Genomic DNA, 25,118 nt, shown 5'->3' on the forward strand with positions numbered 1-25,118 from the left:
AGAGGCTCCCAGACTGCCTGCACCTTCCTGATTAAATGTCTTGATGAGCCCTCTAGTGGCAATGGCTGGGTAGTGGTCCTCTGAGAGATGAGCCTCTCTTGGAAATTGATTGCCTAGAGTATCTCAGGGGAAGTTGGCTTGCATTACCATCTCACAGTGTCACACACCAGCTCCCTCCTTGTCTTGCACTTGCTGGGCACTGAGCACAGCATATGTCCACATATGTCTTGTAATTTATAAAATATGATAAGTGACTTTTGGTGAGTCGCTTAACATTTCTGGAGCTGTGTTTCCCTACTTATAAACAGCTACACCGTTCATTCATTTACCCATTCATTCATTCTACACATATTTACTAAATGCCAGCTCTGGGACAAGCATTGACTTCAGCACTGAGGCTATAGTAGTGAACAGGTGTCCTACCTTTGTGGGGTTTTTGTTCTAGTGACTGTAGGATGTCTGATGATTTTTGCCACAGATGAGTTCCTCCTTTTTTGACCATAGATGAGTTACAGACTGAAAACAGACAACAGAAAAGAAGTCAAAAAACCTGGGTTCCAGTCTAGTTCTTCCCCTTTATAGAGTGTGTAATGTCTCTCAGCCTTAGTTTATCCATTAATTAAGTGGGGTTATTATTGTCTGTCCTGCCTAGATCATTGTTAAATCAAGAAAAAGCTATATTTTTTCTCATAGCACAGTCCTTCAAACTACATGTAATGACAGTCAAAACAGCAATGCAGCTGTGGAAACAGTGTCCATGGCAACAAATGGTCCGGTCATTCTTTCCTGTCCCTGGGTCAAAAAAGTTCCAGAGTTTCTCTTGTCATTTTCAGGTGTTAAGCAGTATTGTTTTATATACACAAATGTCTAATCCAGAATAATTTGTCGTCTTCAGGTGTTAAACAGTATCATTTTATATATATATATGTATATATTTATATATATTTTTTGTATACATAATAGATATGTATTATATTTGCATATATTTGTATATATATTATATATATTTGTATATATATTACAATTTGTATATATACATTTGTATATATATTTGTACATATGTATATATATATTTATGTGTATATATAAATATGCTATATATATACACACAAATGCTATATATATAAATGTTTTATGTATATATATATATAAATGCTATATATATATAAATGCTATATATATAAATGCTTTATATATATATATATATACAAATGCTAAAGGAACATCCCAAGAGGCACCTATGTGGGACAATAAGGGATCAACAGGTCCATATTGAAACAGGAGTTTGGGGCCAAGGCCTCAGGAATAAAGAGAATTACTTCACCTGGCTACAGAAGTCTATGTCCAAGGAAAAGATAAAATTGATTAATTGTCATGCATTTGAATGGAGAGGAAAACTACACTGTTGAAGGAGAATTTGGTGACAGATTAGTGATAAATTTATATACAAGCCATTAAAGGAACACCAAATATATCTACATTGTTCTGGCTGTCATTCCATAAGGCTCAGCTGAGAACTTGCTCCTTCAGCCCTTCTAAAGATTTCAAAAGCTCCTAACAGCCTTTGTAAAATCCCTTCCTGTTTAATAAACCTAGAATAATCTCTGGTTCCTTCACTCAACCCTGACTGATACAACTTGTTATTAAAAATAGGAAGATAAAAGCCAACTGAGTATTGAAATGTTTGCATCTAGCGAAAGAGAACTAAAGATTGGGAAAGTGGTAATAAGGACCACAGCTTTTTGTTATAAGTCTTCTTCCTTTTAAAATTATATACATGTATAAATTTGGTAAAAATTTAAAATAGTCAAATGAGCAAAAACACATTTGGGAGATAATATACAGTAAGACATATACTGGGTTTAAAAAATAAGCTCCACCATCCATGCAGACTGTGTTGTTTCTTTAAAAGTCGTGTCTGAAACATTCCCACATCTTGGAAAATTTACAAATGTATGATAAGGACACCTCTCCTAAATGTATATGCCTCTCAGTTTTTCCTGACAACATATTACAGGTTGTCGTCATTTATCCCTTTCCCCTGGTATCCTGAGATTGGTATCCTTACACTTTTTAGTGAATGCGGCACCTCGCATTTCTAGCAGATATCAAATAAATTTCAGGGCCCTATATTCTCCACCTTTCCATCTGCTGCTTTCCTCTACACCCTGCAGAAACCCAAGGCTTCCTTAGCTTCGTGCCAATGAAGCAGCTGCGGTCACAAATAAGCTTGTGCCTGTGGGGACCAAGGAGATTCAACGTATTTTCAATCCCCTCAATCTTGGTTTGTGCCCAAGAGAAGGCAGCTGCTCTTGAACTTTCAGACTCTCAAGTGACTCAACTCTCCAATTCCCAGGGTTCTGCGTATACCCTCCTTGATGTCATCTTCCAGACTGTGCCAGATGTTGGGCAAGTCTTCAAAGTTGACATAATCAAGATCCTAAATCCCAAAATCCTCCATCAGTCACCTACGAGCTCCAATGGCCCTGCTGGGGTCCTGAGGGAGATAAGTGTGAAACATACTCCAGGCAAAATCACTCTTTAAGGCTGGTCCATGGGAATTACTCAGAGCCCCCTCCTGCTGGTGAGGGACACTTCGCCCCTCTTTTGAAGGCCCAAGAGTGAAGGACTCATGGGACATGTGACAGGGCATGGTGAGGCGGGCTTCTACACAACCGTGCCTCTTGTCTAGGCAAAGAGTCATTGCGATTAGACATGTTCACTAATCCAGCTTACTAAGGTCAGAAGCCACAATAGAGTTGGGGCCAAACCTCAGGAATAAAGAGTCCCTTTTCCTGGAATGTTCTCAATTTCTCATTAAGGACATTTTTTAATGTCCCTCCTCATCCTCCTCCTTTTCTTCCTTTTCTTCCCCTCCCCCCACTCCTCCTCCTCCTTCTTTTCATTTTGCAATAATTCTAGACTCACCAAAAAAATTACAAAAATAGTTCAGAGATGTCCCACACAACCTACAGCCATCTTACCCCAATGAAAGCATCTCACGTACTGTAGTACGTTGCCAAAACCAGGAGTCAACGCACTTTTTTTCCTCAGGTAGATTTGGTACTTGAAACTCCAGAAATGTCTTTCCATCATGACTAACAAAACAGGTTTATAGTTTTCAAGGTGCTGCCCTTTGAAGAGGAAGTGCTTTGAGTCCAATCCAAGCCAATGCTTGAGGCACAAGACTCTGCAATTTTCTGGTCTAGTTTGTTTGTGAAGAGCTGAGAATCACTGGAGCATCAAAAAAATGGAATGTTCCTGCAGATTGTCACCAGAGAGAGCGGAACTGATGGATGTTAGAAGATAATCCGGGGATGGGTCCTCAGCAGCGGGGAGAGCTAAAGGGCCAATGCAGGTGGTTATTGGAGAAGTTATCTGGATTGTTTTTAATGAGAGACATTTCTCACCTCAATGGGTTTCCTAATGAGTTTAGGTGGTGGAAAACATCATTAAAACAGAAGAAACATCAGTATTTTCCAGGCCCTGAGAGTAATCCACCTACTTTTCCTGGATGAAGTCCCTTCTGAAGAGATACACCATTCTCTTTTAAGAAGATGGGTGCAGAAGCCCAGGAATTCAACCCGCGGATTTCCCTGGTGGTCCAGTGGTTAAGACTCCAGGAGGGGCGTTAGCCTAAGGGGTCCCTGCGGAGAAGCCCCCAAGGCAGCGAGCTGAGAGGACGCCCCGTGTTCTCCTCCGTCATCCTCATCACGGCCTCACATCTCAGCCTCAGCGATAGGCCCTCTAGAAGCTGCCACACAAAAGATAAAATCCCCAGGTCCTGGGCCAGCACAGCTAAAACCCCTAAACCGCTGAGGGTGAGAGTGGAAGGAAAGAAAAGGAGAATAAGGAGAGCAAGCGAGAAGGAAGGAGGCGCAGCGGCGAGGAAGGAGAAGCAAGTTGCAAAGGAACGGAGCAGGGCCGGTCAGTGAAACGACCACAGGCCAGGAGGCGGCATCTCCCGGGGAGAAACAGCTCCACCCAGCGGTCCAGCTCCGCGCGGCTTGCCAGGGCTTCTCATTCTCCTGCCGTTTCTAGCCGGCGCTGCCCTTTCTGTGCTCCCGGCTACCGCCGCTGGTGAGTGGCGTTCATTGAGGTCCTCAGCCGGGAGCCTGGGGCGGTTTCAGGGTCCGGGTGGGATTCGGTGAGCGTCGCGGGGACCGTCTCACTTGCGGTGCAGCGGGGTGGGGAGTGGGGGCGGGGGAGTGGGGGGAGTAGGGGGCGGAGGGAGGTCGGGGAGGGGCCGGGAGCGGCTCGCGGCCTGTGGCCACCACAGCACGTTCCCGCTTCTCAGCCTCTTTCCAACTCCCACCCTCTGCTCCCCCTGCGGCACCCGCCCTCCCTGCTTTCCTCTTCCTCACACATCCGCGTCCTCTGACTGCCCTGGGTGGGAAGGCTGCCCCCAAGCCCGGGTTGCTCCCGTCAGAGGCGATCAAGGGCTCTTGGAGGTCCGACGCTCAGGCGGCCACTTCCCACCGGTGTGTGGGGTGCCCTCTTAGGCCCCTGAGCGCTGTCCTCTCCTCCTGTTCTCAGCTCTGCCCTTTTCCCGTTTCTGGCCTCGGGAATCAGGGGGCTTCCAGGCAGGCAGCGCTCAAGGGCCCCAGGCCTTGGAGTTGAGGGTCTCTTTCTAGTGACTGGAGCTCTAGGAAGGGCCCAAGGGCCCTGAACCACACTTCCTACCGCTGTGGGCACCGTGGCCGATCCTGGCTTTCAATGAGAGAAGCGACAAAAAATGTTTTCCCATATTCAGATACAGAAAAGTCATTCTGACTTATACATGAACTAAGTTGAATTTTGGGCTAAGTAACTTGCCTCTTTGTGGCCTGTCAGACATACATTGTACATCTGCTTTAATTATTAAAGGAAAAGGGCACATTGGCCAGAAGTAAAGAATGTCCATGTTAAAAATAAAGACTAAATGCCCCTCTTCCTGGGACTCCAACGCTGGTTCACCTTTGATGATAAGACTCCCTTCCCAGGTGCCAAGGCCGTACTGTATGTGCTGCACGTGTACGTGCTGGTCTGTTTGTTTTTTTTAAACCTTGGAGAAATGTAGCCCTGACTTGTTTAATGTTTGTTCTGACAAGTTATAAAACTGTGCTGAAGGGGAATTCCCTGGCGGTCCAGTGGTTAAGACTCAGAGCTTTCGCTGCCGTTGGCCGGAGTTCAATCTCTGGTCCGGGAACTAAGATTCTGGTGCGAGGCAGCCAAAAAACTACCCCCCCAGAAAAACAACACCAACAACAAAAAACAGCTGTGCTGAAAACCCTGCTCCTCCAGAGCAGTTTCTCAGAGTTATCTGGGAAGCTGTCTTCCCGGCTAGTCCTTAATTTGGCTCAAATAAAACACTCTACTCTTTTTTTTTTTTTTTATTATATTTTATTTTTTGAATTTTTGAATTTTATTTTATTTATTTTTTTATACAGCAGGCTCTTATTAGTCACCCATTTTATACACATCAGTGTATATATGTCAATCCCAATCTCCCAATTCATCACACCCTCTACTCTTATTATAGATTGTTTATTCATTATTTTCACTGAGAGAAGTTAGGGTCTGACCGTTTTGGAGCCAAGGGATTCTTCCTGTGATTTCTGTGGTCTCCACTGCCCCCCCCACCAATGTTAATTCTTATTTTCTGCTGTGCCCCTGTTCCCACCCCTGATTCTCTCCTTGCCTCCTCCCCTGCCATCTCTTGCACCCCCTCAGGATTTGCCCTCACCCCCCCTGCTGTTCCCTCCTCCCTGCGGTTCTCTGATCCCTTCCTAGGGCGTCCTCACCCTCATCCTCTCGTCCCTCATGGATCTTTACCTGCAAGAATCAGTCACCTGTATGGCTCCTACCTTCCCCCAGCTTTCACTGACCTTACATTTCTGGGATTGACTTTTGCCCACACTCACTTTTGCCCAGTATGAATTCCCTACATCCCCACTAGTTTCATCACCAGGGGGAGCTGTGGTGATGGGCCTTGACAATTGTACCCTGAGCACAGTGCACAGCCCCTGTGGGAGGACCTCTCCCCCGGTCTTGGCACCCATCCTCCTACCTCTGCCGCAGTGCAGGCACCAGCTCTTGGCCCTCATTAACTGTGGACCTTTCACCCAGCATTGCCCCTTCCCCACTCCTGCATCCCAAACGTCACCCTCTGGAGGCTTCCACTCTCCAGGCCTCAGGTGCTGGACTCCACTTGCCCTGGTCCCTCTGCACCTACCCCCATGGCACGTTGCCCAGCTTCCACTCCTTGCCTGAGTGCCTGGGGCCATCACCACGTTCTCATCAATCACAAGCTTCCTCCCAGGAATCACCACGCCATCCTCACCCTCCCTCAACCAGAGCACCCCTCCTCTCCTGTCTTCACCCTAACCCAAGGTCCCCCAGAGTCACCCCTGAGGCATGCTCATCCCCTGCCCCCCAATCCACCCTCACCACTGTCTCCTCTGCAGCCCCTTGCCCTTACTCCCTCCCCAGTAGGAATACTACCCTTGGTCCAACTGCCCACCTCCTTGGCCTTCATCACCCTCTCTTGGGTTCACTGACCCCAGTGGGCTCTCACTACCTCAACCATGTATCCAAAATCCTTGTTGATGCCACTTGGTCAGTTGGCCTTTCCCTACAGGAGGTCTTCCCCTAGCCCTGCCTTCCTGTGCTGCCTGCCTGACCCATACCCTCTGTGGAGGTGTGACCTGCCCCCAACCACTCCCACCATGCAGGTCCCTCCCAATGTGCACCTTGGCTTTTCAGTTCTATTTTCTCTTGCCAACCCTCCTTCTAATTCTCCATGACCCTTGGGCACATGGCACTGACTCAGGCCCCCAACACCCACCTCTCCCAGGGGACACTGGCAGGTCCAGCCACCTCCCCACCTGGGGCCTCCCCATGCCTCTTGCACTCTGGGCCCAGACCCACTGCTTCACCTCCACCAGGGGTACTGGCCCACCTTCCACTCCCTTAGGGCCACAGCCCAGCCCCTCAGGCCCCTCTGCCTCGTGCCTCACCCTCCCTTGAGCCCACCTTGTCCATGATGAGCCTGCCCCACGGGCAGCAGCCCTCGCTCTCCATCTCACCTGACCCGCCTCTGACCAGGGATGCCTCTGATCCTGGGCCTGACACTGCCCCTCCCTCCCCTCTGACTCCACCTCCCCTCACCCTGGTCTTCCTGCCTCTCCCTTGCCCCCTGCAGGCCAGCTTCTCCCCTTGGCCTCCTGCCTGGACCCTTAGGGAGCCGGTGCCTCCCTGTCCTGGCACTTGTCCTGCGTGTTTGCCCATCTCCACCCCTCCCTCCACTCCTCAATTCCCCTCTCCTTCCCTTCTCTTTTTCTTCTTTCCCCTGTGTTGGAAAAATTCTCATTGTGGTCCCTTGTACATGTGCGTGTTCTGCATCCTCAGTCCTGGAGCAGGTCAGGACAGCAGAACTTGTCTGCTAAACATTTGATGTGCACTTGTTTCCGGAAAGCTCTTTCATCTGCGGTTACCCCTTCCCCAGGATCACACAGTCTTCATTACAACCTCACGGCGCTGACCCGGGATGGATCTGTGCAGTCCAGCTTTTTCGCTGGGGGACACTTGGATGGCCAGGCCCTCCTGCGCTATGACTGTGAGACAGGCAGGGTAGAACCCCGGGGGCTGTGGGCAGAAGAGCTGGGAGCTGAGACGTTGGACACAGAGTCCAAGGACTTGACAGAGACCTGGAAGGACCTCAGAAAGCTTCTAGCAGAAATCCTGGCCCTGCAGGAGGAGAAAGGAGGTGACAGTGGGGAGGGTCTGAGAGTGCTGGGAGGCCTTTCACTGGATTTGGGGGCAGGGGCCAGAGGATAGGGGTCTGTGAGTTCAGCAGGGGGGTGGTCATGACTCAGCAGCCCTGGGAAGACATGGAGGGGAGCAGGGAGGGTGCCCTCTGGCTGGAGTTTCTCACTTGGGTGTGAGGACAGAGGGACAGCAGGGACTGGAGGAGTCACTGCTGGTGGGGTGGGTTGCAGGTGTGAATTCCCTCCAGGAGATCTGGGCTGTGAAATCCGAGAAGACAACCATGCCTGGGGCTTCAGGTTTCGCTACTATGATGGGGAGTTCCTCCTCTCCTGTCACCCAGAGACCCATGGATGTACAGTGCCCCAGTCCTTGGCTCGGAACTTGGCCATGGAAATGGAGAAGTCCTGGGACACAGATGGCTTTCAAAGCAAGTATTACCAGGCCCACATGCAGGGAGAGCTTTGTGGAAGACTGCGGGGGTATCTGGAATCCTGGACAGGCTTCAGGGAGAGAACAGGTACTGCTCCTGGGCCAGGGCCCTTCCTCTCCCCCAGACCCCTAGAGCCTCCCCGCCGTGACTGCACATGGAGACCCTTCCTGTCCTCTGGGTGCACATTTGCTCTGCTGGCGTGGTGTCCTGCAATTTCCTGCTCTGTTAAATCCACTGTAGAAAGATGGGCAGGTGGGGAGGGGAATGAACCGCACCAGTGACAATCATCCAGGGGAGCAGTGGGCCCTCCGACAGAATCTGTACCAGGGAAGAGGGGTGTCAGGCAGGAGAGGAAGCCCCTAGACCGGGGTGGGCGCCCCTGGCTCCCAGCCTGCCTGTCCCAGAAAGTTCCCTCCTGGTCCCCAGGAGCCCACCCTGCACGGCCCCCTCCTCAGCTTCAACACGTGGATCCAAGAGAGTGAGGCCCCATCCCAGCCCCTCCTCCTGCCCGGCTGAAGGAACTGGGCCCCAGGGTGCAGAGCAGACTTGGAGCAGGTCTGGGGTGGACCAGGGCTCAGCCAGAGGTGGAGCGTGTTCTCTCCGTCTCCCTTAGAGGGAGCAGGGCTTGGCACCGGGCCTCACTGGCTCTGTGCTTTCTCCCACAGGGCCCCCAGCCGTGAACGTGACCCATAGCCAGGACTCAGAGGGCACAGTCAACCTCACATGCTGGGCTTTCGGCTTCTTTCCCCAAAATATCTCCATGGCCTGGTTTTGGGATGAGGAACCCATGAGCCAGGAGGCCCAGCGGTCTGGGGGTGCCCTGCCTGATGGGAACGGGGCCTAGCGGACCTGGGTGACCAAAAGTGTTCCCCAAGGAGAGGAGCAGCGGGTCCAGTGCCACTGGAACACAGCGGGAATCACAGTGCACACACTGTGCCCTCTGCTGAGCCTGGGGTGATCCTGGAGGGGGTTGTGACCCTGGGTCAGAGGCCAGGGTCAGGGAGAGGAGAGCAGGCCTGTGGCTCTGGGGTGCCTGGGTTATATATAATAAGTCCCTCTCTCAGGAGAGAGCCTGTTGCATCAGAGTCAATGGTGGACCATCCTGGGTGTTGCTGCCTTTGCTCTTGTTTTTATCATCGGGCCTTGTGTCCTTTGCTACTCGAAGAAGAAGAAGACAGCATTAGCTGTGGGGAGCCCAGGTGAGAAATCTGGGCACGGGTGGGGATGGGAGGGGCTCTGCCTGGGATGTAGGGTCCCCCTCGTGTCCCTCTGCACAGATGTGAGAGGATGACAAGCCTCTGTTCCAAGAGCTGGACATTGGGGTATTTGTGAGGGGAATGGGAGCTACATCTGCTCTAAGCCCTTGGTCCTGCCCAAAGCCAGGGCAAGGCTGGGGCCCTTAGTGTCCAGCGAGGCCTCTCCTTGCTTGGGTGAGACTGGGCAGCAGTGAGGGTTGCAGCTCCTTTTGTTCTCATCTCTTTTTCTCTACTCTCAGGCTCACCAGGGCTTGTCTAGGGAGCATGTGTTGGATCATGTGCTGGTTGGGAGGGTCTAGGTGATCCTGGAATCAGAGGGAACCTGAAGTAAAGTGTTTGTGACCTGGTGAGGAGAGGTTAAAAACTGAGGAGGAGTTCAGAGGAAAGGTGGTTTCCTGTCTGCGTTTCTCTCCCCCAATTTTTCAGCCAGTATTAAGAATCCAAGTAGAAGAATCATAAGGCTCAAACTAGGGTTCAGTGGATGGTGCCAGAGCCCTGCCTGTGATGCTCCCTTGTGAGGCCCCACTTAGAGATGTTTTGCAACCTCTCCAGTTCCTCCTCCATGAGCTGTCTTCTGAGTTTCGATTCCTCTTGGTCACCCCCAGCCTGCATCCTTCTCAAGTTCCCATCACTTGCCCCCATGCTTGCTGGGATTTCCTTAATATGGAGGAGTAGTGAGCAGATACCGCTTGACCATTTAGGGAGAGGAGACCAGCCAATCCTTGGACACCTGGGGTCACTGCTTTTATCTTACCTCCAGGTTCTTTCCTGTCCAGCCCCTCAGGACACAGTCCAAGGGCTCTTTAGAGGAGGGCACTGGGTCTGCGTTCTGTGGTCTCACCCTGTCCTCCCTGAGCCAGTTCCCTTGCTCATGGTGGTCACTGCCCTGTAGATTTGGAGAAGGGGATGGTCACATTGATTTCCCCATAATCAGGTTGCTTGAGGGGAGAGGAAAAGAGCAGCAGAGCTTTGTGTTTGGCAAAGAGCAAAGGCAGAGCGTGGAACAGTGAAAGGGTGCCGTGTGCAGAGACTCAGCTCCTTCTGTTGATGCCACCTCTTTGTGTCACTGGCATGCTTGGGGATGTGGTTTCTCATCCATGAGCCTAATTCCCTTATCATTTGGCCTTCAGCCTGGGCATACAGAGATGGTTAGTCACCCTGCCCCACAGCAAGAGGCTCTGTCCATGCAGCACCCAGAGCAGGGGACCAGGCAGCTCTGTAGTTGCTCCTGTTCTCACCTGGGGCACCCCCGACCCCTCCCCACCCCCCCCACCCCCAGGGAACGTGAGTTCTGGTTCCCTTGGAGCAGAAATGGTTGTCTTGTATGTCACTGGAGCATTTGCTGGGAAAACAGTGTGAAGATCATGTGCTAACTTCTCAAAATTACTTTTTAAATTTTTGATGTCCAATAAAAATGTTTATGATTTCAGGTGGCAAAGCTCAGTAGGATTTCCTCCAATACTGATCTTGCGGTGCATATTAAATGAAAGAGGAATTCAAATGGGGCAGAGGTGGAGGGTGGCAGTGGCAGTCGCAGGGTGCAGAGGGGGCCAGGTACAGCCTCGGGCTAGGGGTGTCCCCCGCATCCACATTGAGCAGCAGATCCCTACAGGAAGGGAGGGTGGTCCTGGTTGAATCCCTGCCTGGAACAGGGCAGGAGGGACTGTGTAGCCTCAGCCTAGCAGCAGCACTTGGGGTGGAGCTGGGATTCCAGGAGCCAGTTAACCAGGAAGGAGCAGGGAAGGCCAGGCCTCTGCAAGCCAGGGGTGCTCCAGGGGCAGGTCAGGGGCAGGGCCTGTGGCAGCCCAGTTTTTCTAGATGGGGCTGCTGTCACCTGGGCTTCCCAATGGGCTTTCCAGTTAGGAGCTGCTGGCTCAGGGCTGGAGGCGGGCAGGAGGCTGCGCTGCAGGTGGAGGTCAGGGCCTGAGGTGGAGCCGGGCAGTAGAACAGGTGCTTGTGCAGGTGAGGAGGCCCGAGAACGGAGGAGAGGAAGGAGTTGTGTGTGTGTCCACTCCCAGGCCTGGAGGAACGCAGAGTCGGGACCCGTCTGTGACGGAGCCTCGCACTGTTTCGGGGATGGGTCCGGGCTTAAGGCGGGAGGGCTTTGGGTTTCCACTCCTGGATCTTGTCCTTTCGTCCTGCCGACCTTTGTCCCTGTCGTGGAGGGTGGTGGAAGCAGGGACAGGTGATGATGTTGGGGAGTCAGGGGAGGAGCCCAGCAAGGGCTGGGCGAAAAGGGAGCAAAATAGGCACGGTGTTTTCTTCCCTCAGAGAAAGGCAGAACCTGACTTTGGAGCAACTGAAGGAGAATCTCTGAGGGAATAAAGAGCAATATTCTGCAGCCAGTTGGTCATTTGTTATTGGTTTTTCCTTTTCCCCAGAGCCGTTAGCCTACAAGACCTGGGTCAATGCCAGATGCAGCCAAGTGACCATAATGGCCTTACACAACTGGGATTTCAGTCCTCGTTGTCAGACCCTGTGTCCATCAGTTCCACGGGAGGAGCTTAGAATCTGCCGCCAGAGCCCTGAATTCAGCTCCCTCTTCTGGTCTTACTAGCACTTTCCCTTTTGTGTGTGTTCTGTTATTTATTTTATTATTTTTATGTTTTATTTGTTATTTTTTTAAGGTGTAGTTGATTTACAATATAGCACTTTCCCTCTTTTTTAAATTTATTTTTTATTGAAGTATAGTTGAATAATGAACACAATGCTGCGCTAATTACTGCTGTACAGCAGAGTAACTCAGTCATACATATACATACACTCTTTCTCGTATTCTTTTCCATTATGGTTTATCACGGGTTATTGAATATAGTTCCCTGTGCTATACAGTGGGACCTTGTTGTTTATCCATCCTATATATGCCAGTTTGCATCTGTTAATCCCAAACTCCCACTCCATCCCTCTCCCACCCCCCTCCCCCTTGGCAACCACTAGACTGTTCTCTATGTCCCTAAGCACTTTCCCTCTTGATGCCTCAGTTTCTTCATCTATGAAATGAGAAAAATAGTGTTTATTTCCAGTTGTGGTGGGGACGATTAAAACCGTTCCTATATATGAGGTGGCTGCAGCTGTGCTACACTAGTCACTAACTCTATTTTTGTTTTTTTATGTTATAATAGAATACACGGATAATAATTCAATTATTACAAATAAGCTTTATCAGTAAGTTTCCTCACTGTGGCTTCTCCCAAAATGACTAATAGCAGATTTCTGGAAACTTGAGGTTCCCTTCACACCCTGTCACACGTGTATATGCATTACTTCATGTCTGCAATATCTGTATAATTTCACATTAGGAGTTTTAATTGCTCTTTAAATGCGCATGTCTGGTCTGTGCTTTATTTCACGTGTCTGGGAAGGGACAGCGAGTAAGATTCTGGGGAGAAGGAGAGGTCTATCTCTCTGCCTTGACGCGGCACTAAAAATCCTCCACCTCTCTCTCCCCTCCAGCTCCCAGTGACTGACAGATTCACAGCAAAGCACAAAGGGCTGGGAGAAAATGCACCTGGGGCCAGTGTTCAGGGGCTGACCCTGGGTGGGGGAATCTCCCCTGAACAGTTGTAACCTTTATGTGATGGAGCAGAGCAGAGCTGAAGGGTGATATCACGGGAGGGGGACAGGGACAGGGCTTTGGGGTCTCCTGATTATGAGGAATAGGGATCGGTCTGTTTCTAGGGTGATGTGACTGCTGGGGACCCTTGGGCGGAGGTGAGAGAGTAAAGGAACCCAGAAGGTGGAGGAATCAATCAAGCATCAGCGTCTCCACCAGTTCAGACTGATTTCTGCAGGGCAGATGGAGCGGTGAGATTTCTCCATCTGATCCTCAGTCCTTCCTGACTTCTGGTCTTGGGGCACACAGGTGAGTGGTGCTCTTCTTGTTCAGGACAACCTTAGCTCCACCCGGGTAAAGCACTGCTGTGTACTAGGGGGCGCCTCCCACAGACTCGAGGCAGCTGATGCTTTCTGCAGCAGGACCTGCCTGGAAGCAAGAGGATAATGAGGGGCTCTAGTCAGATACTGTTCCCTCCGTGCCTGGTCCACAGGGTGCCCAGTAAGGTAACAGGGAAAGAGAATTCATTCATGCATCTATTTATCCAGATAGGTGCATACTGACGTATTCTTTCATGTTTTTATTCAGGGTTGATGTCATTCACACACTTGTGGCTGCATGTTTCCATTCGAGTATTCTTGCATTTTAGCCAGCTCTCAAGTGTCATTTGTTGTACTCAGTTGTCATTAAGCATAAACTTTCATACTCGTTCATTTTTGTGGTTTGTTTGTTTGCCGTGCCACACAGCTTGCGGGCTCTTAGTTCCCCGACCAGGGATTGAACCCGGGCCCACAGCACTGAAAGTGCTGAGTCCTAACCGCTGGACCGCCAGGGAATTCCCAGTGTGGTTAATTTAATCTGTAAATTAAGAGGTCAAATATCTGTGCTAGTTTTCTTGTGAAATAGACTATTATTGTAGTCCTCTCTGATTCTCCTCAATTTCTACCTTCCCAGAGGTGACCACTTTCCATATTTTTTAGCTGATTCTTTTGGCTTTTACTTCCAAGTCTCTAAACAAAATGCCTTGTTAGAACTGATGCTTGATTTTTCTGCCACAGCCACTGTCTGTCGCATCACACAGTGGCTGAAGCAATAGTTAATAGTCATTGCTTTCTTTCACGCTTCCCATTCCTTCACTTTCCCAGTTTATTTATATAGTGATCATGTTTAGTTCATTCAGCTTTTCCTTTTGCATGACTAATACACTCATGTAAACTACTACTTCTCACTTTCTGCACAGCCTCTTGTTCTCCCTGAGTTAATAATTGCCTTTGTTTTTGTCTGATTCTTTCCTATGTAGCTCTCACTAATTGAACTTTGATGTTTCTCATATTTATATGATTCTTTCAAGAAGTGAGGATACTCTGGGCATTCTATCACTTTTTCCTTTTTGGAGATAACCTCCTGGGCCCTTCTGATGTGCTCCCACCTGGACTGGAATCTTCTACATCTGGAGCAGAGCCACCCTCCCAGGATGTCCCTCCACCACCATCTGGGCAGTGCTTTAAAGTGCTGTGGATACTGTACAGCACAGGGAACTCTGCTCAATACTCTGTAATGACCTATATGGGAAAAGAACCTAAAAAAGAAAAAAAGAGTGGATATACGTATATGTAGAAATGAATCACATTGCTGTACTCCTGAAACTAACACAACATTTTAAATCAACTATACTCTAATAAACATTTTTTTTAAATAAGTAAAGTGCTGTGGAGCCACCTGAGCATCCTGCTAAAATGCAGACTGCGTAAGGATGTCAAGGATGGGACCTGTGAGCTTGGTTTTCTACCCAGTATGTATGATGCTGATTCTGCCGGTTCATGGATGATAGATGAGGCAGAAAGGATCTCCCTTTGTCTTTCTCCTGTGTTGTATGTCCAGTTTTCTGTAGCCTACACCTTTCTCTCTTTTTTTAATGTAGGCCTTACTAATACATTTTAATTAAGGAAGTAATGTGTTTTGTTTCTCAATGAGTTAGGCTTAATTAATTCTATTGTAGTAAAAAAACATATAACAGAAAATTTACCAGCTTAACCATTTTCTAATGTCCAGTACAGTGGTGTTAAATATATGCACATTTTTGTGCAATAGAGCATTAGAACTTCTTCGTCTTGCAAAACTGAAACTTTATACCCACTGAACAAAAATGACAATTCTCTCTCCCCGCCAGCCCTGGCAGCCACCATTCTCTTTTCTGTCTCTAAGAGTTTTGACTGCTTTAGACCCCTCATGTAAGTAGACTCATGCAGTATGTGTCTTTTTGTGACTGGCTTATTTCACTCAGCATAAGGCCTTCCGCGTTCATCCATGCTGTAGCAAATGACAAGATTTCCTTCCTTTTTAAAGCTGAATAATATTCAATTATATGTATATATCACATAATCTTTACCCATATATCTGTCAATGCACAGTTTGCTTCTGCCTCTTGGCTTTTGTGAATAATGCTGCAATGAACATGGATGTGCACACTTTCTCTGTTTTATACCCTCTCTCATTTTGGTGGAATTAATATTTTAGTAGTTTCTTATCAGCATATGTTTGAAGTACATGTTGCATGTTTCAAAGTGTATTATTCTTCGGCTTGATGAATAGTTTGGCTGAAATTTGGAGGCACTGCTCCATGTTTTTCTTTCTTCTTTTGAAGAAACAGAGAGAGACAGAGGGAGAGAGAGAAGACAGCAGGGCAGCAGCTGCTCATGAGGTCTCTGAATTTCACACATTAATTACCAGACTCTTTCTGCCCTGCCTTCCTTCTAGCACTGTCACCAGAGCACTTCTTAACTCACTATATTACAGTAAGCCAAATTTGTCATTAGTATGATGGGTCAATGTTGTAATATGAGTAAATTCTTGTTGATATTTTATCCCTTTGAGTGCCCCAAATCTGGTAGGGTCCTGGAAGGAAACGGCCGAATCAAAGAGATAAGTGGAGAGAGTGTAATGACCATGCTATTTACAGAGCTGTAGGCAGCTAATAGCAGTAGAAGGCAGAGGTCCCGGAACTAGAAAAAGCCGGAAGCTGTTACCACCTCTAGACTGAAGGGACAGCAGAAGGAATTTGTTTCTAGAACCCAGCAGAGCTGTAGCCTCTGAGAGGGGTCACCGAACAAGTGATAGGGAGAGGAATGAAGGGAGAGGAATGTAGGCATTACTGTAGCGCAGCCCTGGAGGAGAGAGTGGCCATCAATGCCTTGGATTCTCTCCTCCCACACAGTGGTTCCTGCAGTGCCTGCTAATGGCAAACCCAACCAGAAGCCAGAGAGCAAAGCCCCCAGGTGACGTGTTCTATGAGAATAACAGGAAATATAAGTGATGCTCCACAAGCGGTTCAGAACCTAGAGAGTAGACAAAGAACAGTTAGGATGTCGAGATTATGCAGATTCCGTGAAATTAAAGACAAGATGTGTGTCTTCAATTATAAGAATAAATGTTGGAAAAATGACAGACATTAGGCTTATTCTATATGGCCCCATGGGTTATGTCTAAGTGAAAGGGAGAGGAAATAGCTACAGATATTCATGAAGAAGAACAATCTCCAAAGCCAGAAGGTGATGAGGTCTCCATTAATCAGGATGGACAAACACAGGCTGGACAACCACTTAAAAGGGACCTATGTTCATTTCGTGGGATGTGTATCAGAGCGTAAGCCTAGAGACCAAGGTCATGGTGGTAAATGAGAATGGGTCCCTCAGATTCTACTAGCACATGAGAGCTCATGGCCTGTAGGTATTAACCTGCTGGAAAAAGGGACTGTTAACTCCCCTTGAGTTCTTCCCCCTAAAAAGTCGTGGCCCTGAGCTAACCTGCTTGTCCCATTGAATACTTATTTAACATGTATTTTATGTTCCTGACGAATCTTGTGTTTGCTTTCACTTATATGCTTTAAATTCTACAAGGATCACATATACTCATCTGTTAGATTTTCATTTGGAAAACCTCTTCACAACCCTACAAGTTCCACCTGACACTAGGAATTATATGGAACAGGTAATAAACATGTGGGTTTTTTTCAATCACTCATCATTTTTCCTATTTTTAAGATAAAAATTGTCCAATAACATCTCTGTATATCTGAGGTCACACCCCCACAGCATTGTGTACTTTGTGAAGTAATCAGTTGGGTTATTTGTAAAAAACAAAAGCTGTCTTACTCTGTGGGAAAAGGGAATGTGTTGGGAACAACGGATATAGATTATAGGCTCATTAGGTGCAGCCGAAGAAGTAAGGCTCAGGGCCGGTGGGGGCCAGGGCAGTGCTGGGACAGGGGCAGCAACTACTGGTCCTGTCTCATTAACGAACGACCATCGAGATAAAAAATATAATACTGCACAATGTTCACACTCTTGCACTAGCTCAGGGTTCACATTCCCGTGACAGCATATCCAGTCGGTCTAGCTTGGGCCTGCTGTCCACTCCTTCATTAAAAGAAGCAATCAGTATTGATCAACAGCCCTCCTGGCTGTATCCAGGTGGTATATCGTAGTTCCCTAAAAGCATACTGGAGTGCACTAGCAAAGAACAGGCATGATATATAAAAACTTGTAATAAATATTCACTGCACAGGCAAAATAGTGGATTCCTTTTTAAAGACAAGCCTCAGAACCCAGATCATCCTCAGGTCACTGCGCATGACCCCGGTGTGACCAGGGAGGTGACCTTCGGCTGGGTCTGGAGCATCTCAGTTCTAGGCCAGGTACAGCCGTAGCAGGAGAGGGTCTTTGGGGCTGGGGTTCAAGAGGAAGAGGCCTCAGATGCCTCCGCATCTACAACTGATTTTCCCCCACAGGTTTAATGGGTTTAATAAGTTTACCCCTTCAGTTCCTATTTGCAACACCCAATATTCCTTGGAAATACCAGACAGACCCAGCAATGGCCAACAGTAAAGTTCAGACCTCCAGAGTTTCAAAGTTCAGGTTCTCCAACCATTCTGCGTTGGAGTGGCATTTGTCCAAAACTGGTACTTCCCTATAGTTGGGGAACTTTAAATGTACTAGTGAAAAAAGCTTTTTCCTGTTCAAGGGGAAGAAAGAAAATCATTCCTCAAAACCCAGCAGATCGGGCTGTGAGATCTCTCCTCCTGTCCCAGCTCTTCAGGCAGTGGAGCAAGAGGCCAAAATCTAACCTGAGTTACAAGAAACAAGACAGTGATGGGTATAAAGGGAGTGACCAGGAGCAACAGATTCTCCTTTACCTCTCACGTCCAATATAGGTACTTCACAGCAAAACAAGAATAACAGGTCCACAAAATACAACAGCTAGAATTAGAAAAATCCACTCATCCAAGGGTGGTGGAAGGCTGGAAGGGGAAGTGGGAGGGGAAGTGGCACAGGAAGAAAGAGTATTCAAATCAGCCCAGGCACAGGGGCTGGCAAATGCTAGCAAAGAGCTGCAGAAAAACCCATGGTCAATAAAAACAAACAAAAACCTGTCGTCCTTTCAGACTCACAGGTGTTTAAAATCCATACTGGTGCCCGGAAGATTCTGCCTCATGTGCACCAGAAACAAAAGTCCCGATGCCTCAGAGAGAATGGAATATGCACAGGGCACTGGGTAGAGTGGGTCCTGCCTTCCCTGGTTGGGGAGGGAAACAAGGGAAAGAGCTGCCACAGGGGCCTTCCAATCCCACCCATCCCCTCTGGATGGCAGGCGACTCAGTGCCCGCAGCCTGACGTTTGGCAGGCGTGCATCTACAGCTCTGTCTTCTGATTCTCCTACTTCCATCCCATTACGTCTCAGAGTCAGAGTGCCTCTTCTTCCCTTGGTTTGTCTGATGGTTAGGCCAAAAAGTTATGAAAGTGATCATATAATAAGTCTCAAATTAATACTGTGATTTCTAGGGTAACTAATGGAAAAATAAAGGAATGTGTAACTAGAAAGCTAATTGACTACAATACTGAAAAGTTTTTGGATAATCCAAAAGAAGGCAACAAAGAAAAACAATGAAGCAGAGAATAAATGAATTAAAGATAGTAAGTGGCCAGGTGGTAGTAAACACAAGTGTGTCAGTAATCACATTAAACGTAAATGAACTCAAACACTACAATGAAGGACAAAGATGGTCAAGTGGGTAAAAATAAATGAATAGCTAATATGCTGTTTACAAAAGACACAATGTCAGTAGCAGGTTACAGAAATGTTGAAGGTAAAAGGATGGAAAAAAGAAATACCATACAGACATTGATGAGAAACCACACAGAGGTACTCCTTAGAAAGACTGCAGGACATGAATCTCCTTGGACATAAAGTACATGTATACAGTTTACAGCATCTTTAATATAGTTTATTTACCTGATGAGATCCTTGAGACAATATCATGCCACATATTTGATACAGTGTGCAATAAGTGCACATTGAATGAAGGAATAAAGTGCCCATAATTCAGGACTTCCCTGGCGGTCCAGTGGTTAGGACTCGGTACTTTCGTTGCTCTGGGCCCAGGTCCAATTCCTGGTCGGGGAACTAAGATCCCACAAGCCATGTGGTCAAAAAGAAGTGCCCAGTAATTCAAGTGCTATCCATATTTTAAAGAGGAGAGGAAACATCCTCGTGAAGTAAAGTAAAATAAACTAAATTAGGCCCTCTGGATAGCAGAATCGAGAACACATTCTCTGCCTTAAAGGAATCAGAACTACTTAGGGCAATATCATGTATCATGTATGTCAAATATGCCAGTTACTAGGATTGAATTGATACAGACCAGAAGGCAGCGAAAGAAAGTGTGGGGAAGGATTCATTGAATGCAGAGATAAGGGGGAATTGATTTGTTTTAAAGATGGATAGAAGTCTTCAGGACAAAAAAATAGGGGGGCAAAGGCCTTATTTGGAGCAAAGCAAAAGACGAGCTCACCTACCCAGGTGGGCAAATGCCTGACCTAACCCTGCCCTGGACCCAGAGGAGACCCAGGCAAGCAGAGCTCCTGGCCTGGCCGCACCTCCGTGGGACCTAATCGTGGGAGATTTGGACCCCAGGAGACATTCTGAAATGTCTGGATCATTTTTTGTTGTCTAACTTGGCAGAAGCGGGTGTTGTAAAGTGAGGAAATACTGCCCTCTAGCGGATAGACGCCAGGGCTACGGCTAAACATCCCACAAGGCACGGGACAGCCCGCCACAGCCAAGAACTCTCTGGCCCAATAAGTTAATGGTGCCAATGGTGAGAAACCCTGTCCTAGAGGTTAGTGCTGCAATGTCCTCATCACTTCTCAGATGAAGAAACGGAGGCATCAAGAGGGAAAGTGCTACAGACACAGAGAACAGACTTGTGGTTGTCAAGGAAGAGCAGGGTGGGGGAGGGAAGGACCGGGAGTGTGGGATTAGCAGATGTAAACTATTATATATAGGACGGATAAACAACAAGGTCCTACTGTATAGCACAGGGAACTATATTCAATATCCTATGATAAACCATAATGGAAAAGAATATATATATATAAAAGAATGTCTCTGTGTGTATAACTGAGTCACTTTGCTGTACAGCAGAGACCGGCACAACACTGTAAATAAACTATACTTTAACAACAAAAAACTGAATTAAAAAAATTTTTTTTAATGTAATTCTTCTAATCCGTGAGAAAAAAAAAAAAGAGGGAAAGTGCTAGGAAAACCAGAGCAGTGAGTTGAATCCTGGTCACCTGGCTGCAGATTCTGAGCTCCCCTAGTTGAATCAGTGGAGTGGGGAGCTGACCAAGGAGACTGATTCGCAGCTGAAGGGGGACATTACAGTCTGTTGGTGCCATCTGTGTTATCACTGGACTTGTAGCTTCACAAGTTCTGGGGGAAAAGGTAAAAGAAAAAATGACCAGTAAAAATGAGTTAATTGGGTGGGAAACCCTTGTATGCTCTCAGGGATACCCCCTTCTCAGGCTCTCCAGATTTCAGGACTTTCGTCTGAATTCCTCCTCAGTTTTTAACACCTCCCCACCAGATCATACATATTTTACTGTGCCTTCCCAGAGATGTAAACATCTCTTTTTAAGTGGGGCCACCCAAAGGGACACCGCGGCCAGGGCTCCAGCACCATCCACTGACCTCTAGTTTGAGCCTGTGGTTCTTTTCCTTGGATTTTTAAGAAGGGCTAAAAAATTGGGGAATAGAAATTCAGGAAGAGATAAGAGCCATCGCCTTCCATCTGAATTCTTCCTCAGTTTGTAACCCAACCCAGTCATAGACACTTTACTGCATGCAGGTTCCCTCTGAATCAATCCATGATCACCTCTAGACCCTCCCAACCAGCACATGATCCAACACATCCCCCCTAGATGAGGCCTGACGAGCCTGAGAGTGGACAGAAATCAGAACGGAGCAGGGAGTTGCAACCCTCACTGCCACCCAGTCTCACCCAGAGCAAGGAGAAGACCTCGCCGGACACTAAGGGCCCCAGCCTGGCCCTGGCTTTGGGCAGAACCAAGGGGTTAGAGCAGACGTGGCTCCCATTCCCCTCACAAATACCCCAATGTCCAACTCTTGGAACAGAGGCTTGTCATCCTCTCACATCTGTGCAGAGGGACACGAGGGGGACCCTACATCCCAGGCAGAGCCCCTCCCATCCCCACCCGCGCCCAGATTTCTCACCTGGGCTCCCCACAGCTGATGCTGTCTTCTTCTTCTTCTTCGAGTAGCAAAGGACACAAGGCCCGATGATAAAAACAAGAGCAAAGTCAGCAACACCCAGGATGGTCCACTATTGACTCTGATACACCAGGGTCTCTCCTGAAAGAGGGACTTATTATATATAACCCAGGCACCCCAGAGCCACAGGCTTGCTCTCCTCTCCCTGGCCTTGGCCTCTGACCCTCCCAAGGTCGCAACCCCCTCCAGGATCACCCCAGGATCACCAGGGGGCACAGGATGTGCACTGTGATTCCCGCTGTGTTCCACGTGACACTAGACCCGCTGCTCCTCTCCTTGGAGAACACTTATGGTCACGGAGGTCTGCTGGGCATGCCGGCACATGGGTTCCTCATCTGGAAACCAGGCCACTGAGATATTCTGGGGAAAAAAAGCCGAAAGCCCAGCATGTGAGGTTGACTGTGCCCTCCAAGTCCTGGCTGTGGGTCACGTTCACGGCTGGGGCCCCTGGGGGAGAAAGCACAGAGCCAGTGAAGCCCATGTCCAAGCCCTGCTCCCTCTAAGGGAGACGGAGAGAACACGCTCCACCTCTGGCTGAGCGCTCGTCCACCCCAGACCTGCTCCAAGTCTGCTCTGCACCCTGCGGCCCCGTTCCCTTAGCTGGACAGGAGGAGCGGCTGGGATGGGGCCTCACTGTCTTGGATCCACATGTTGATGCTGAGGAGAGAGTCTGCTTGGATTTTGATTCCTACTTCCTGGCTTGATGGCCATTCCCCAAACTATTCTTTTTTTTTTTTTTTTTGAAGTTTAAAAATTTTTATTTTATATACGAAGAGTTAGTATTGTTTCTGAGGAAGGTAGATATGCGTGATGACCCATTCAAGAAGTTCACACTTAGTCCAACTTAATGAAGCCGATGTCCTTCGAGTACTGGCGGAAACACTGGCGGCACATATTGAGGCCGTATTTCCGGATCAGACTGTGCCGGTTTGAGCAGACGTGGCAAGAACGAGAACCCTGGCCGAATTTTCTCGGATGGCTCCAGTAAAGCTGCTGGTGCCCCATGTTGCTTTCTCGGCTGCAACAAGGCAAAAGCCCCAAACTATTCTTGTGTCGGCTCCCGGGCTCACTGCTCTCTCTTTAGCGTCTCTTCTTTATATCTGAATCACAGGCATGTATTTCCTTGAGTTTCTAAAAATTGTAGTGATTTGTTTTCAATTCAGCATTTCTGAGGGCTTTCAGTAAGAAGAATTCTATGTTATTCTAAGAATTCTTAGAAAGAATTCTTTCAAAAATCCAAGAAAATCATACTTTCATGAAGGACAACACCCACAGAGAAGTGGGCAGCTCGTAAGTGCGCAGTGGATTTTCACCAAGTGAACACTGGGGTAAACAACACTCACATCACGTAACCTTTCCAGCATCCCAGGAAACCCTCTTGAATCCTATTCAGTCATAAAGGAACCTGCCCACCCCACCCCTCAGAGTAATCATTATCTTGATTTTTAACGCCATACATAGGTGAGTTCTGCCAGTTTCTGATTGGAAAGAATTATGCAGTGGATGCCCCCCTGTGTCTGGCTCTCTCACTCAACATTATGTCACCGGGTCTCACCCCTATTGCTGTGTGTGGTTGTAATTTATTTATTCTCGTGGTGTTCCATTATAGGAATAGACCACATTTCTCGTCCTCTACTGTTCATGGGCATTTGTGTTATATCCAGATTTTACAAATCGGGCCGCTATGAATAATATTTTCATATGTTTGGCACACATATGCACGCATATTTATTGAGTATATAACTAAGAGTGGAAATGCTGGTGAGTGAATGTTTGGTTACCACCAAAGACGTTTTCAAAGTATTTGAATCAATTTACTCTCCCACTAGCAATATATGAGAGATAATTAGCCCAGATTCTTGCCAGCAACTGATTTGGCGTGGTTTTTTCATTTTAACAACCCTGGGCAGTGTGCAGCGATGTCATATTACGGTTAATTTGAATTCCCCCTCTGACTAAAAATGTTGAGCAATTTTTCATGAATTTATTTGCCATGTAAATATCCTCGATAGGAAGATGGACTGGACTACTTGTTAATGACTGAATGGGACTCTAGTCATGTGTCAGCATCTTTTAACTGTTATGGTCCTTCTGCTCTAAGGGATCTGTGGTCAAAGACAGGGGCTATCTGAGTGATAAAAGCATCTTTGGGGTGCTAGGGCGATGACTCTTGGCTGAAAGGTCCTAGAAGCTTCAGGATGGGGTCTGGTCACCAGAAAAAACAGGCCATGATCAGAGGGTTGGAACTTGCAGCCTCACTCCTTGACCTCTGGGGAGAGGGGGGCTGGAGGATGAGGTCAATCAGTAATGGTCAATGATTTAATCAATCATGGCTACATCATGAAACTTTCATTACAAACCCTAAAATGACAGAATTTGGAGACCTTCCAAATTGGTGGACACATCCACATGCTGGGAGAGTGGCACACTTCAACTCCACGGTGACTGAGGCTCCTACACTCGGGACCTTTCCAGACCTCGACTTAGGTACCTCTTCATCTGGCTGCTCACTTGTGTCATTTATTATAGACTGTAATGGTAAGCATAGCATTTTCCTGAGTTCTATGACTTGTTCTACCAAATTATCAGACTTGGGGGGAACCCCTAGCTTTGTAGTCAAGTCAGACAGAAGTGCAGGTAACACAGGGACTTGAGGCTTGCAACTTGCTTCTGAAGTAAAGGAAGTCTGCAGGACTGAGCCCTGAAACCTGTGGGGTCTGATGCTAATTCCAGGTAGCTCGTGTCAGAATTGAGTTGAATTGTAGGACACCCAGTTGGCGCCTGAGAATCAGAAAATTGGTTGCGTGAAGGAAAAAATCCCTCACCAGCTCACAAAGAAATTCAGAGTAAGAGTAGTAAGCAAGTAAATCTCTACCTTGGATGTCATTTATTAGTCACTTGTTCTTTCAACCAAACCCGAGTGCCTACAATGTACCAGATCCAGTTCCAGTCTCAGATCTTTGCTCTAAGAATTGAAATTTGACATCCTTTTTCCATCCCTCACCACCCCCTTACCTGATTAGGACAATTCCTAGATTAGGAGAATCCCACACTGAAAGAGTAGGACAATTCCTAGATTAGGAGAATCCCACACTGAAAGAGTAGGACAATTCCTAGATTAGGAGAATCCCACACTAAAAGAGTAGGACAATTCCTAGATTAGGAGAATCCCACACTAAAAGAGTAGGACAATTCCTAGATTAGGAGAATCCCACACTAAAAGAGTAGGACAATTCCTAGATTAGGAGAATCCCACACTAAAAGAGTAGGACAATTCCTAGATTAGGAGAATCCCACACTAAAAGAGTAGGACAATTCCTAGATTAGGAGAATCCCACACTGAAAGAGTAGGACAATTCCTAGATTAGGAGAATCCCACACTAAAAGAGTAGGACAATTCCTAGATTAGGAGAATCCCACACTAAAAGAGTAGGACAATTCCTAGATTAGGAGAATCCCACACTAAAAGAGTAGGACAATTCCTAGATTAGGAGAATCCCAC

The 25,118-nt window shown here is 47.6% G+C and overlaps 1 protein-coding gene and 1 pseudogene across 1 annotated transcript; one reads left to right on the top strand and one right to left on the bottom strand.

Annotated features, from left to right (window-relative positions):
- Positions 1-3,935: 3,935 nt before the first annotated feature.
- On the top strand, positions 3,936-11,992 carry LOC111170722 (MHC class I polypeptide-related sequence B-like; the record flags this gene model as incomplete). Its single annotated transcript, XM_089919859.1, is given in 10 exon segments — positions 3,936-4,080; positions 7,487-7,747; positions 7,980-7,997; positions 8,000-8,266; positions 8,845-9,075; positions 9,078-9,161; positions 9,244-9,458; positions 10,715-10,719; positions 11,763-11,901; positions 11,903-11,992. Coding segments are annotated over 10 exon segments (1,455 nt in total), but the record flags the coding sequence as incomplete, so codon positions are not given.
- Positions 11,993-21,559: 9,567 nt separating this feature from the next.
- On the bottom strand, positions 21,560-22,649 carry LOC111170650 (small ribosomal subunit protein uS14 pseudogene; annotated as a pseudogene).
- Positions 22,650-25,118: the final 2,469 nt, after the last annotated feature.

The sequence above is a fragment of the Delphinapterus leucas genome, chromosome 10 (assembly GCF_059928025.1).
Source record: "Delphinapterus leucas isolate spDelLeu-1000000601 "Yukka" chromosome 10, BTC_Dleu_Yukka2, whole genome shotgun sequence".
In the NCBI taxonomy this organism is placed as follows: domain Eukaryota; kingdom Metazoa; phylum Chordata; class Mammalia; order Artiodactyla; family Monodontidae; genus Delphinapterus; species Delphinapterus leucas.